General features: G+C 40.8%; 2 protein-coding genes across 3 annotated transcripts in view; both read left to right on the forward strand.

The window, feature by feature from the left end:
- Window positions 1-13994, forward strand: part of ERLEC1 (endoplasmic reticulum lectin 1) — a 548089-nt gene that overhangs the window by 186656 nt on the left and 347439 nt on the right.
- The window catches only part of ACYP2 (acylphosphatase 2), a 115396-nt gene continuing 107536 nt past the window's right edge, over window positions 6135-13994 (forward strand). The window contains exons 1-3 of one of the 2 annotated variants that reach the window (XM_049784809.1): window positions 6135-6264; window positions 11048-11064; window positions 13355-13464. In XM_049784809.1, coding sequence (XP_049640766.1) covers window positions 6213-6264; window positions 11048-11064; window positions 13355-13464 — 179 coding nt within the window. In that variant the 5' untranslated portion in view covers window positions 6135-6212. The remainder of the gene's footprint in view (window positions 6265-11047; window positions 11065-13354; window positions 13465-13994) is intronic. The other variant, XM_049784808.1, reaches the window with a different exon arrangement.

Consider the following 13994-nt stretch of genomic DNA (forward strand, 5'->3'; position numbering starts at 1 on the left):
AGATTTGCAATGCTGTTTGATAATCCATGATCAGCTCCCACTTGCTAGTTTACAGCAAGGCTGTGAACCAAGTAGGATTTATCTATTTTAATGATAAAGAAATGGTCTAAGAATGTTAAAAAAAATGGTCTAAGATGACCTAAAGTCAAAAGCCATAATGCCAGCTTTATTGATGATTTGCTACAATAGAAATCCTATCACTGCTCGTGTCTACTTATATTTGTATCAATATATCTATTTAATGGAAGTAACAGTACTTAGGCATTCTAAGTTTCATGTATACATGATAAAAATAATCAAATACAAATTTTACACTGCTGTTGATGTAATCATTTCTAGAGCAATTTATTAAAAATTGCACATATTGGAGGAAGGAATAAAAGATAAATTCAAGAATAGAAGGGAATTTTAGGGCAATGGAATTATTTTATAGGATACTGTAATGGTGATGAAACTATTTGATGAAACTTACAGTCCTGTACAATTCAACAAGTGAACCATTAGAATTATTTAAAATAGCCAAACAGGAAATAAACAAAAGTGACTATTGACAGGTGACTTAAGGAATCTGTGAGCGGCTTCATGTGAAATATTACTAGCATTTTGAGAGATGAAACTATCAGTTAGCACCAAATAGATAAAGCTCAGGGTAATTCTGCTAAGTGAAACAACTAAGGACATGAAAGACCATTCCAGATTATTTCACTCATATATGGAATATGAATAAATAAGCAAATAAACTGATAACAAAACCAACTTTAAGTTTTAGTGAAAATTCAATTGGTTCTAAGAGACTGGGGGTGGGTGAAGGGTCTGTCCGGCAGTGAGTTGAAACTTCTGTAGTAAATTTTATACACACAGAGGTGTCAAAGGGAAATCGTGTAATTTTGAAATTATGCTATATTATAAACTAATGATAAATCAAGAAAAAGGTGAGATGAACCATAAATTAAGTTGTAGACTTTAACTACTGATAATGTATCGTTCATTTATCTGTTGTGCCCAAAATGCAGGATGTTAAAAAATGAGATTAATCCCTGAGCACTGCCAGGTGTGGCCCAAAAACCAAAAAAATAGTCTTTTTTCAAGAAATAGAGCCAGAGAGATGGTACAGGGCTACAGTGCTAGCCTTGCATGCAGCCAACCCCATTTCTATCCCCAGCATGACTCAGGGTTTCCCATTTCATTGGGTATACAAACAGTGTGACTCTGTTTGCTGGTGAGTCATGTTTTTATATATATATATATATTATATATATATAATATATCATCTGTGTATATATGTACATAAATACATATACAGATTTTTTTAGGCCACACGCTGCTGCTCAGGGGTTACTCCTGGCAGGTTCAGGGACCATATGGGATACCTAAAAATGAACCCAGCAAGGCAAACACCCTTTTTGCTGTTCTACCAGCTGTGTTTTAATCACTCTGTTCAAATGAAAGTGATTTTGTTGTTGTTGTTGTTGTTGCTTTTGTTCCACATCTGACTGTATGCAGGGTTGACATTTTACTTCTCTCTCTCGCGCGCTCTCTCTTTTCTTTTTCAATACAATGGTTTGCACTATTGCTAATGAAGGGGTACCATGCATATCACTTTATCCCCTTTCAACACCCAGTTCTTGTCCATAATAATCAGTTCCAACTATCATTGTCACAGTGGACTGACTGTTCACTATCCTAACTGCATTCACCACTCTTGTGGCAAGCTTTCTACCATGGACTGGTTCTCTGAAGGAGCTCTTATATTATTATTTGTTTGTTTTAGTTTGAATTTTGGGCCTTACCCGGCTGCACTCAGGGGTTACTCCTGGCTCTGCCTTCAGAAATCACTCTTGGCAGGTTCTGGGGACTATATGAAATGCCAGGGATGGAACCTGGGTTGGCAGCATGCAGGGCAAATGCCCTATTTACTCTGCTATAGCTCAGCCCTGAAGGTGCTTTTTTAATACTTCTTGCAAAACTGGTTTCTAGCTAGGAATTCCCAAAGCTGAAGCTAGTTGGTCCCTGGAGCTCTATGTTACTCTTTCAGCTCTGAATGATGATCTCACTGGAGAGAGATTCCTGACAACGTGCTTGTTTCAGTAAGTTTGAGTACTAAGTCTCCATTCTCTTGGACTCTGTGCTTCCATATTCTCAGTCATTTGCTAGCTCTACTGTACATCTTAGGACTTGCACTTTTTTTTTTTTTTTTTTTTTTGCTACTTTTAAATATTCTGTCTCTATCTTTGGATTTGGTCATTTTGAATATAATGTGTTTTGGAATTTTCCTAATTGGGTCTATTTCACTGGGACCCATCAGACCTCTTGGATTTCTGTGCCTGTCATCCTCAACTCTGGAAAATTTGGGGGGGGGTTTGGGTCACACCCGGCAGCACTCAGGGGTTACTCCTGGCTCCAGGCTAAGAAATCGCTCCTGGCAGGCTCAGGGGACCAAATGGGATGCCGGGATTCGAACCACCGACCTTCTGCATAAAAAGCAAATGCCTTACTGCCAAGCTATCTCTCCGGCCAACTCTGGGAAATTCTTATTCATGATCTTTTAAAAAATTATTGTTTCTTCAATACATTTGCATCCCTATTTTTCTGAAAACTTAAATATTTATATAGTGGCCTCTTCATAGGTACGTTTTTTTTTTTTTTTTGGTTTTGTTTTTTTGTTCACTCCTGGCTCTGCACTCAGAAATCGCTCCTGGCAGGCACGGGGGACCATATGGGATGCTGGGATTCTAACCACAATCTGTCCTGGATCAGCTATGTGCAAGGCAAACGCCCTGTGCTTTCTCTCTGGCCCTCCAGAGGTACTTTAGGGCCTGAAGTGTCCTTGAGCACTGATGACATTTAGACATTTAGACTGAGGACATTTAGAAAGGTAACCCAGAAATGAGAGAGAACTTCGAAGGTGTTAACAGTTACTCAGAGAATGTATTACTGGATAGAATAAGCAATCAATATTCTATGGGTTTGCTGCTGCCTGATCAAGTTGGTAGATGGCAGCAATAGACCAGAAAACTAAGATTTATAACAATCAAGATGGTTTCTTAAAATGTTTCTTCATGATCATTTCCTTTCCAATTCAAATGGTTTAGCTATGAAGCAAGTAGACACAAAGGAAGCATATGTAAGAAATGTACAGAACATGGTTATGTAAGTCCTTATGCTGTGATCTCTCAATAGGAAATTGCTTTTCAAAACACCAGGGATGGTTTTATTGTGATTTTGGCTGCCTTTTCTTTTTCTTTCTCTCTTCTTTCTTTCTCTCTTCTTTCTTTCTTTCTTTCTTTCTTTCTTTCTTTCTTTCTTTCTTTCTTTCTTTCTTTCTTTCTTTCTTTCTTTCTTTCTTTCTTTCTTTCTTTCTTTCTTTCTTTCTTTCTTTCTTTCTTTCTCTTTTCTCTTTTCTTTCTTTCTTTCTTTCTTTCTTTCTTTCTTTCTTTCTTTCTTTCTTTCTTTACTTTCTTTCTTTCTTTCTTTCTTTCTTTCTTTCTTTCTTTCTTTCTTTCTTTCTTTCTTTCTTTCTTTCTTTCTTTCTTTCTTTCTTTCTTTCTTTCTTTCTTTCTTTCTTTCTTTCTTCTTTCTTTCTTTCTTCCTCTTCTTTCTTTCTTTCTTTCTTTCTTTTCTTTCTTACTTTCTTTCTTTCTTTCTTTCTTTCTTTCTTTCTTTCTTTCTTTCTTTCTTTCTTTCTTTCTTTCTTTCTTTCTTTCTTTCTTTCTTTCTTTCTTTCTTTCTTTTGTTTTTGGGCCATGCATGTTGGTGCTCAGAGGATATTCCTGGCTCTGTGCTCAGAAATCACTCCTGGCAGGCTCAGGGACCTTATGAGATGGCAGGGATTGAAGCCTGGTCAGCCACTTGCAAGGCAAACAACCTCCCCCCAGCTATAGTATCACTCCAGCCCCATGGCTTATTTTTTTAAATCTTTTTTTTTTGGGGGGGACCACACCCGGTAATGCTCAGGGGTTACTCCTGGCTATGAGCTCAGAAGTTGCTCCTGGCTTGAGGGACCATACGGGACGCCGGGGGATTGAACTGTGGTCCGTCCAAGGCTAGTGCAGGCAAGGCAGGCACCTTACCTCTTGCGCCACCGCCCGGCCCCTATTTTCTTAAATCTTAATTTCTTCTCTCTGTAAGTCTTGAACATATTTCTGTGCAAGTTGTAACAATTTTTTTATTTTTGTGCTTCTGAGGCCAGGAGTCACTGCTGACATTTTGCAGTCAAGGTTGAATTTGAGGACCCCCAATTAGTCCTACTAACAGGCTGCTGCCAATATGGTTTGGGAGCTCGCAGGGCCATGTTGGCAGGATGGATCTGAGAATGTATTGGAATGTCCCGACCACTGAACATTTTAATGCTCCTTTATTGATGGCATATTTGAGTTTTCAATCTTCCTGAACTTTGATCTTCTATTATGAAAAGTTGGTTCCCAGACAATTGCATGGATCAAGCTTCAGTTACAGAATAATCTCACCTACACAGGAGTGGATTTATTTGGGTACTACATTATGGGGCTGAGGAGAGGGCGAAGGAGAGAGTGCCTGGGTGTGTGCTTGTCATCCTTAGCTCTATCACGCTGAGCACTACTGATTCTGGAATAACTGCAGGCTTCAAACCCAAACCTTTAGGCATCTGTGAGCCTGATAATAAAACCTAATAGAGGGGCTCCCTGGTGATTTTCATGTGTTAAGAACCAGGCCACAGTTAAGAACCAGTGAGATGGAGGTTTCCCAATAAAGTAGACACAAGAGCAAGAATTTATGCTAAAGAGTATGTTTGATGTAGAAAACAACTCACACCTTGACTTTAGGTTATTTGTAATTTAGAGTGTGTGGAAGTGGTGCTGAAGAGATTTGTAGAAATAGTCAATGTCACTGGAAAGAATAAACAAACAACCATCACCGTCCCCCAAAGGCCTAAAACCTGGGTGGGTTCTTGACACTCTGGTTGATGAAAGGAAGACAGATTGAGAGGTTAGTGCAGTGATGCCCCTAAGCAGAAGGAGTTGTTTGGTCCTGTGGTTAATAGGAAGGGAGCGGAGGGGAGAAGATGGAAAGGAAGGGAAGGGTCTAGGAGGAAAGAGTAGGGGAGGGGAGGAAGGCTTGGACTGGAAGGCCAGTGCTGTGGACTTTATTGCATGACTAGGTTGGAGGAGCTGTTAGGACAGTTGATGGCAACCTGATGCCACCATTTGCTAGCCAAGTGCCAGTTGATCATTGGTATATTCCAGATGGGGTTGGCAGCTAACAAAGCAGGTGGCAGAAAACTTTTAATTTTCTTTTCCTTTTATTTAAACACCTGGATGACAAAGTTGTTCAGACTTACAATGCTGAACACCCTTTACCAGTGCAGGTCTCCTGCCACCTTTGAATGTCCCAGTTTCCCTCCTGTCTGCCTCTCTACTTCTCTCTCTGTCTCTCTGTTCCTGTGTCTCTGTCTTTCTGTTTCTGTCTCTGTCTCTCTTTGTGTCTCTCTCTGTGTCTGTCTCTGTCCTTCTCTCTGTGTGTCTCTCTGTTTCTGTCTTTGCCTGTCTTCTGTGTCTCTGTCTGTCTCTCTTTGGGTCTCTCTGACTCTGTCTCTCTGTGTCTGTCTCTCTCTGTGTATCTCTCTCTATATATCTGTTTCTGTCTCTATTTTGTGTCTCTCTGACTCTGTGTTTGTCTCTGTCCCTCTGTGTGTGTCTCTCTCTGTTTCTGTCTCTGCCTGTCTTTCTGTGTCTCTATCTGTTTCTCTCTGACTCTGTCTCTCTGTCTGTCTGTCCTTCTCTGTGTGTCTATCTCTCTGACTCTGTCTCTGCCTGTCTTTCTGTGTCTCTGTCTGTCTCTCTTTGGGTCTCTGGTTCTGTCTCTGTGTCTGTCTCTGTCTGTCTTTCTGTGTCTGTCTCTCTTTGTGTGTCTCCGACTCTGTCTCTCGCTCTGTCCCTCTCTGTGTGTCTGTCTCTTTTTGTCTCTGCCGGTCTTTCTGTGTGTCTGTCTCTCTGACTGTCTTTCTGTCCTGTCTCTGTCCCCCTCTGTGTGTCTATCTCTCTGTGTCTGTCTCTGTCTATCCAGTCCCTGCCAGAGTGAGCATCCCCAACAGGCCTGACTACTTGTCACCGCGCTCAGTCCCGCCGGCTCGCGGCCAGCTCCGCTGCGGTCCCCAAGTCCGCCAAGGGCGCCCGCGTGACCAACGCCCGCCCCGCGCCCGTCCGCGCACCCGCCCGGCCCGCACCCGCCTCGCCATGGCCTCCGCGCTCAGATCGGTCAACTACGAGGTGCACGGGATGGTGCAGGGTGCGTGCGGCCTGCGGGCGCGGGGTCGGGCGGGGGACGCGGGGTGCGGGGCCGTGCGGGGACCCTCGGGGCGCGTGTCCCTCCCGCCGTGACTCAGCAGCGGGCGCGGGGAGGGCGCGTTGGGCCTGCCGGGGCGCTGGGGTTCCCGTTCCTGACCCAGTTCCTGACCCAGTCAGTGGCCCCAGTTAGGGACCCGGAACTCGGGGCAGGACTTGATTTTGGAGGCGCAGTTGGTCAGACAGATCAGATGGTATTCCTGGGTACATGCATCTCAGAGGGCTTTTTGCATACGCTTTGTTTCCGAGTCACTTGATTCATTTTTATTTAATATTTTTAAATTTTTTCCTTTTGGGGTCACACCCTGAGATGCCCACAGCTCAGCTCCTCGCTCTGCACTCAGGAACCACTTCTGGCGGTGCGCAGGGGCCCTGTGAGATGCTAGGGATCGAACCTGGGTCAGTTGTGTGAAGGCAAATGCCTTCCCTGCTGGCCTATCAAACTCTGGCCCTTCTGGATCAGTTGAAATAGTTACGGACTGCTCACAGTTTTCTTGTAGAATGGCTAGGACATAAATGCAAATCATTTGTTTTTTTATATATGTCTTGTGTGTCTGACTATGGATATTCACTTAATATACATGGGAATAATCTGTGAATGTAGCATATAATCAATATACAATATCAATATATAATATATTATTATATTATAATTATATTCTTATAATATATTATATGAATATAACATATAATATAGTATAATCAATATATCAATATATAATCAATATAATCAATCACTATGTAGAAGTAATCATAATGTAAGGTAGGCATTAGCCAAAGGGACATAGAAGTACATTTTAGAAGGGACAGAATAAGACAAACTTTAGTGGAAACTAAGTGCAATTGGATTTACTTAGGGTAAATTGCCCTTTAGAAGTAATGACTAAAAATCAATTTACAAAGGAAGAAGATATTATTGAAAACATTCATTTTAATCTAATTCCTTTTTGTATGTTTGTTTGTTTGTTTGTTTATGGAGTTAGGAATTAAACCCCGAGTGTTACATGTGCTCTACCACTGAGCCCCATTCTTGTTAAGATGGTCCTTGGGAGCAATTGATATGGATACAATCTAGATTGGACAATGAAATTGTCTTTGATTATATAAAACAGTCCCAAGGAACATAGTTTCAGCAATATGAAAACAAAACTGGAAAAGGTGGCAAATGATTAGTTGTCCTGGAGTGAAAATTGATCCCTGCGTTAATTGACTTAATGAAGCTTATCACAAAACCATTTCCACCGCCAGCAAGGTATCATTATCTCCTTTCTCATATGTTTGAATTGAAAATATCTCTGAGGACTCAATTGCATGTCAAGGGATTAGATATTCTCTCCCCTGCCTCAGTTCTTAAGTAAAATCTGACACTTTGGTAGAATGAGGATCTTAAGACCCTGGACTCAAAGAATTAGCTCATAATTTGTTTTTCATTTTTGAAATCAAGGAAATTACATTTGTAGGAGATCACATGACAACCAGCTGATTTGCTTCTCAGGTCCCTTTGCAAATCTAGATATAGAGCCTTCGGTCATTGGTGTTTTCCACTGTTCCTTAGCCTTTTATTTTTTATTTTTTACTTTATTTAAATGCCATGGTTTAAAAAGACATTCTTTTTTTTTTTAAGCCAGTCAAATTGAGCAGTGGGGGGGAGGTTATATACCAACTTTTGTGATACTAACGTTAATAAGTTCTGATAAACCACTGCCATTGGACCAGCCAAAGACATTCTTTTGTTTGTTTTGTTTTTTGGGTTTTTTTTTCGGGCCACACCCGTTTGATGCTCAGGGGTTACTCCTGGCTAAGTGCTCAGAAATTGCCCCTGGCTTGGGGGGGACCATATGGGACGCCGGGGGATCGAACCTTCGTCCTTCCTTGGCTAGCGCTTGTAAGGCAGACATCTTACCTCTAGCGCCACCTCGCCGGCCCCGCCAAAGACATTTTTAATAAAGTTGTTTCTGATGTTCTAAGTATTCCAACACCAAAACTACCATCACTGTAACATTTTCTACAATTTCCCCCAGCTTCCTATCCCCCATCCCCAAGCCTGTATCCTTTTCAGGCACAGAATAATTTATTTTATCTTGCTTGTTGCAACTAAACCGTTAATGGAATTATCAGAACATACAAGTAAGAAAAAGTTTGTGCAACTGTTAGACAATAGGTCCTTAAGTCATTGTGCCGGTTTTCCTAAATTGTTTGTTACTTCTTGAGCCTTCTGTGTTGTTTTTGTTCATGGACCTAAGTGGGCTTCTAGGTGAATTTCCCTTCTGATTTGCTGTGCTTTACTGGACCATCAGGATCGAGGAATTTGAAGGTGTCCCATGGCTACATTGAGACCTCAGGTTCTAGCAGGGGTCCTCAAACTTTTTAAACATGGGGCCAGTTCACTATCCCTCAGACCATTGGAGGGTCTGACTATAGTAAAAACAAAACTTATGAACGAATGCTTTTTTTTTTTTTTTTTTTTTTGGTTTTTGGGCCACACCCAGCGGTGCTCAGGGGTTACTCCTGGCTGTCTGCTCAGAAATAGCTCCTGGCAGGCACAGGGGACTATATGGGACACCGGGATTCAAACCAACCACCTTTGGTCCTGGATCGGCTGCTTGCAAGGCAAACGCCGCTGTGCTATCTCTCCAGGCCCATGAACGAATTCTTATGCACACTGCATATATCTTATTTTGCAATGAAGAAACAAAACAGATACAAATACAATATGTGGCCCGCGGGCCATAGTTTGAGGACCACTGTTAGAAATGGGCCTGTGAGCCTACTTGGTGGGCCTGTGCTCTGTGGGTATGGCTGCTGGGGCTTCTGGAAGTAGAGAGGCTGGGTGGGAGTCTGCCCTCCCCCATACTGAGAAGACCCCATAGTTTTCAACCCCCCAAAACTGAATTTTTCTGTGGGTTTGGTTTGCAGAGATGAAGCAGTCAGGTTGGGTGGTTTGCAAAGCAGCAGCTGTAGGGGTGGATGTGACTGGCAGGGCTGCATTAGGGCAGGCACTTGGTTACCTCCCTCCTGAAGATACCCCAGAGTTTTTAGCTGGATGACTTGGATGTCCTTGAATTTGGGGGGCAACTAACAGTGCCTGCCATACCTCATATGATACATAAGTTAAATTTAAGAGTATCTATTTTACGTTCCATATTATTTCCCAAATTTTGACACAGAAGGACATGTTGCAGCAAGTTGATCCTCTCACAACATGAGTTCTATAACTAAAAGCCGGAGTTTCAGCTAAAATACAGATGGAGTCATTTACATATTATCTATTTAAGTCTTATTTCTATCAATTCTTAAATAAATGTATGACACTTGTATTATCTACCCAGTTTGTCAAACATATGGACTTAAAATTATGGCTTTTAAATTTAAAGGCTAAACCTTAAGTTCCACTCCTTTAAGGTTTTTAAAATAAATGTGTATGCCCTTACCATTCTTAGTTATAAATTTAGATGTCATATTTTATTCATCTAAAATACTAAGGTTGTATAAGAAAAACAATTTAATCATTTCTTTTTTATGTCTTTATAGCTAACACCCTCATTTAATATTTATTGGTCAGTTCATCTATAATCCAGTTATTTTTGCTGTTCTCTCTAGCATATGCTCTATAGAATATATTCAATGTATATAATATATTTAGGTTGAGTTCAGCTCAGATTAGCACAAAATTTTTGTGATTATTCCTGGATTTGAGTGAAGTAAATTTATCATCACTTTGAAATTAAGCTTGAATCATAATCAGAAGGTTGAATACATATTTCAGTGCTAGTAATGAATTTTTATAGAAAAGTTAAGTGCTTCACTTAAATATTTAGTAGTTAATTTTTCTTTCATTTGCTTTTCCTTGTGCCAAGTTTTGCTCTAGCTGCTGAAGACACAACTGAATAAGACAGAAAAAAGTCCTGCCAGGGGCGAGAGCAGTAGGGCAATAGTTAGGGTACTTGCTTTGGGTATGGATGACCTGGGTTCGATTCCTGGCCTCCTAGATGATTCCCTTAGCCCTGCAGGAGTGATCTCGAAGCACAGATAAACCCTAATTATTACTGGGTGTCACCCTGAAACAAAATAAAACAAAAATTATGGCTTAATAAAATTTCCAGTGGGGACTGGAAATTAATAAACACCCCCCAGACATAATAATATCATGCAATAATAAATTCGAGGCATATCCAGGAAGCATATGGGGTGGATGGCTGTTTTAGATAAATTTATCAAAGAATATTTTCTGAGGAGATAGCATTAATGCAGACATACGAATGAAAAGGTGCGAGTTATGAGAGGACCCATGGAAAGAACATTGCTGATAGAGGGACTAATAATTGCAAGGCCAGGAAACAGAAACATACATGGTGTGTTGTGCACAGAAGCTAATTTGATTGTTCTGAGCAAAGATTGAAGCTGTAAGATGCTCTCACAGCCTTAAGAAAGAGCTCAGAGACCGTTAGAGCCAGGCTGGATTTTAGTTTGAGTATAACATGGAGCTTCAAGCAGAGGAGATGGTTTGAAACTGGGAAAGAAGGGATTTGATTTTCCTCCAAGATAATCTTCCTTTCTCTTTACATTTAAAAAGAAATAATAATAAAAATACACCGTCTGAATACATTCAGATATTAAAAGTCCTGTTCTTCTCATCACTTACTGTTTAATAAGCTGGATGAAAGTTAAGTCTGGAAATGTTTTACAGGCAGACCAACTAATATTTCTTTTTATCTTTTTTTTTATAGGTGTTTGCTTCAGAATGGTAAGTCAATGCATTTTGTTTTCCTTTTGGGGAGCTAATTTTTTCTACAGTTATTCTTTTATTTATTTATTTGGTCACATCCAGTGGTGCCCAAGGGTTACTCCTGGCTCTACGCTCAGAAGCTACTCCTGATGGGTTTTGGGCAACACATGCTGGGGATTGAACCCGGGTTCAAGGCAAATGCTCTACCTACTGTGCTATTTCTCCAGCCTTTTTCCACAGTTATTCTAATGATAGAGAGGGAGAGAACAAGCTGCTTCTAGGTAGTTCTTAGTCTATTATTTTTCTGTCCTGACAGTAAATGAAGAAATTTCTGTATTTCTTCCAAGTCACTGGCTTTTTTTTTTATTAAGACTCACTAAATTATTTTTTTCTTTATTGACTGGAATGTCATGATTTACAAATCTGTTAATGATGCTTTCATTATTCCAATTCCTCCCCTTTTCTTTTCTTTTTGATATTATGGTTTGCACTATTGCTAATGAAGTGTACCATGCATATCACTTTATCTCCTTTGTTTCCAGAGTGACCAGTTCCAATTATAATTGTCATAGAGGTCCCTTAGTCCTAGATGCATTCACAACTCTTTGTTGCAAGCTTACTACTATAGACTGGTCCTCCTGGCCCACATCTCTATTGTCCTCTGGATATGATTACCATATTTTCTTTTTTTTTTTACAGTCATAACCAGAACACCCCCCTTCACCAATGTAACATTACCCCCTTCCACCATATTTTCTTATCTCACAAATGAATGAGATCATGTTTATTCCTCTTCCTCCCATTTATCATATTACTTTTCATATACATCCATATTTAAGCAAATTTTATGACTTTTTTCTAATAGTTGTATGATATTTATTGGGTAGATGTACCACAGTTTCTTTGGCCACTCCTCTGTTCTCAGGTACTTGGGTTGTTTTCATATTCTGGTTATTGTAAGTAGTACTGTGATGAACAAAGGAATGCAGAGGGCTTTTCTGTATGGTGATTTTTGGGTTCCTTAGGAGTAGTATTGTTACATCATATGGAGCTCACTTTCTAGCTTTTTATTTCTTTAGAAATATCCTTATTGTTTTCCAAAAAGGCTGGATCAATTTATATTCCCACTAGCAGAGAATGAGAGTCCATTTGTCCCCACATCCATGCGAGCACTAGTTGTTCTTGTTCTTTGTGATTGCCCCTTTGTCTTTCATATCTGGGCCATTTGCCTGTTTTCAGAACTGGCTCCTGTCCCAGGCCTGCTTGTTTGTATTGCTTCCACTAGTCAGGGACATAGAAGATTTTGGATGATCAAGAACCTCCAAAGAGAAGAACATGCTTTTAAGACCTTCTCAGAGATGAGTCCACAATAATTTCATAGTGACATAGGGAAGATAGTTCAATATCAAGATATTTTTTGTAGCTTTATTGAATTGGGAACCAGGAACAAAAGACATTTTTAAGTTTATTCCTAGGGCTAGACATGAACTCTCAGACAATTATTATCTGTGTAACAAATTCGGAGTCAGCAGAGAATATCGGAATATTTTCATTGAAGAGTTTATAAATTCGTGGCCCGCAGGCCGTTTGCGGCCCTCTGTACAGCATTTTGTGGCCCTGCCCTGGAGGGATCTTTTTTGTTTTGTTTTGTTTTAGTTGTTTGGGTCACATTCCCCAACGTTCAAGGCTTACTACTGACTTTGCACTCAAGGATCACCCAGACTTTGCCTCCTGCGGCCCGCAGGTAAATTGAGTTTGAGACCCCTCTACGGATTTATAACTGAGTATATTTTACTTCAGTGCTTGAGACGTGGAAGTGATTTCATTTGGAACCCATATGAACATGCACTTTAGGGGTAGCAGGTGAAGGGGTCTATGGAACTGAATTTTATTGCCATCAGAACACATAGGAAAAAGGATAGTTCAGAAATAATTCTCAAGTATCAGTTTACTTCCTTGTGATAAGGATTATCTTGAGTGAAAGTGAAATTTAAGCCCACAAATCCCATCTAAGTGAAGGTTCCTGTGAACCGAGGTAATGCTATAGATGCTACTCAGTTTTTGGCATTGCTCCCCTTTTTTCTTCTGGGAGGGTCCACACTGACTCTGTGTGGGGCTATGTGGAGCCAGGAGTCAAATTCCAGGCTCCTGAGCACATTACATGCTGCCCAACCTCCAACCCATATTCCTGTCCCTATCATTTGCACCTTAGAAAAAAGAAACCTGCATGGCATTGCTTGAGGTCAAGTATCTTATGAATTCAGACTATTGGTGCTGGACTTAACTTCTTGTTTTCTCTTGAAACCAGTACACAGAAAAGGAAGCTAATAAAATGGGCGTGGTGGGCTGGGTGATGAACACCAGGCAAGGCACCGTGACAGGCCAGTTGCAAGGACCCGAGGACAAAGTTAATTCCATGTGAGTAATAACTTGGGCAACACGTACCTGCAATTTGTGAGCATCCCTTAATCTTCTGTTGTACAGTTAGGTCTGTACCAGGCTGGGGAGGTAGGTTGAGTGGCACAGCACATGTCATGCGTGTTAGAGCCCAATTCGGGCCCACAGCATGGTTCACTAGGAATTCGGGTGTCTTTTATTTTTGTTTGTTGTTTTGGTTTTGGGGGCCACACTCAGCAGTGCCCAGGTCTTATTCATGGCTCTGCACTCAGAGATCAATCTTGGCAGCTTTGGGGAACCATATAGACTGCTGGAAATCCAATCCAGGTGGGTGGCATACAAGGTAAACACCTGCCTACTGTGCTATCACTCTGACCCTCCCCCAAAAGTATTCTTGATGGATCAAATTTAGTTTGTAGGGTATAAAACAAAACTGGCACTAACATGATTTCAGGATTCAGGGTATAATTTCTATAATTAGGAATGAATGACCCTCAAAAAAGAACGCAACTCTGTTTGTGTCAGTGGGCCCCTGGGCCAGTCTGGCTGCA

Source organism: Suncus etruscus, chromosome 12 (assembly GCF_024139225.1).
Source record: "Suncus etruscus isolate mSunEtr1 chromosome 12, mSunEtr1.pri.cur, whole genome shotgun sequence".
Taxonomy (NCBI): Eukaryota; Metazoa; Chordata; class Mammalia; order Eulipotyphla; family Soricidae; genus Suncus; species Suncus etruscus.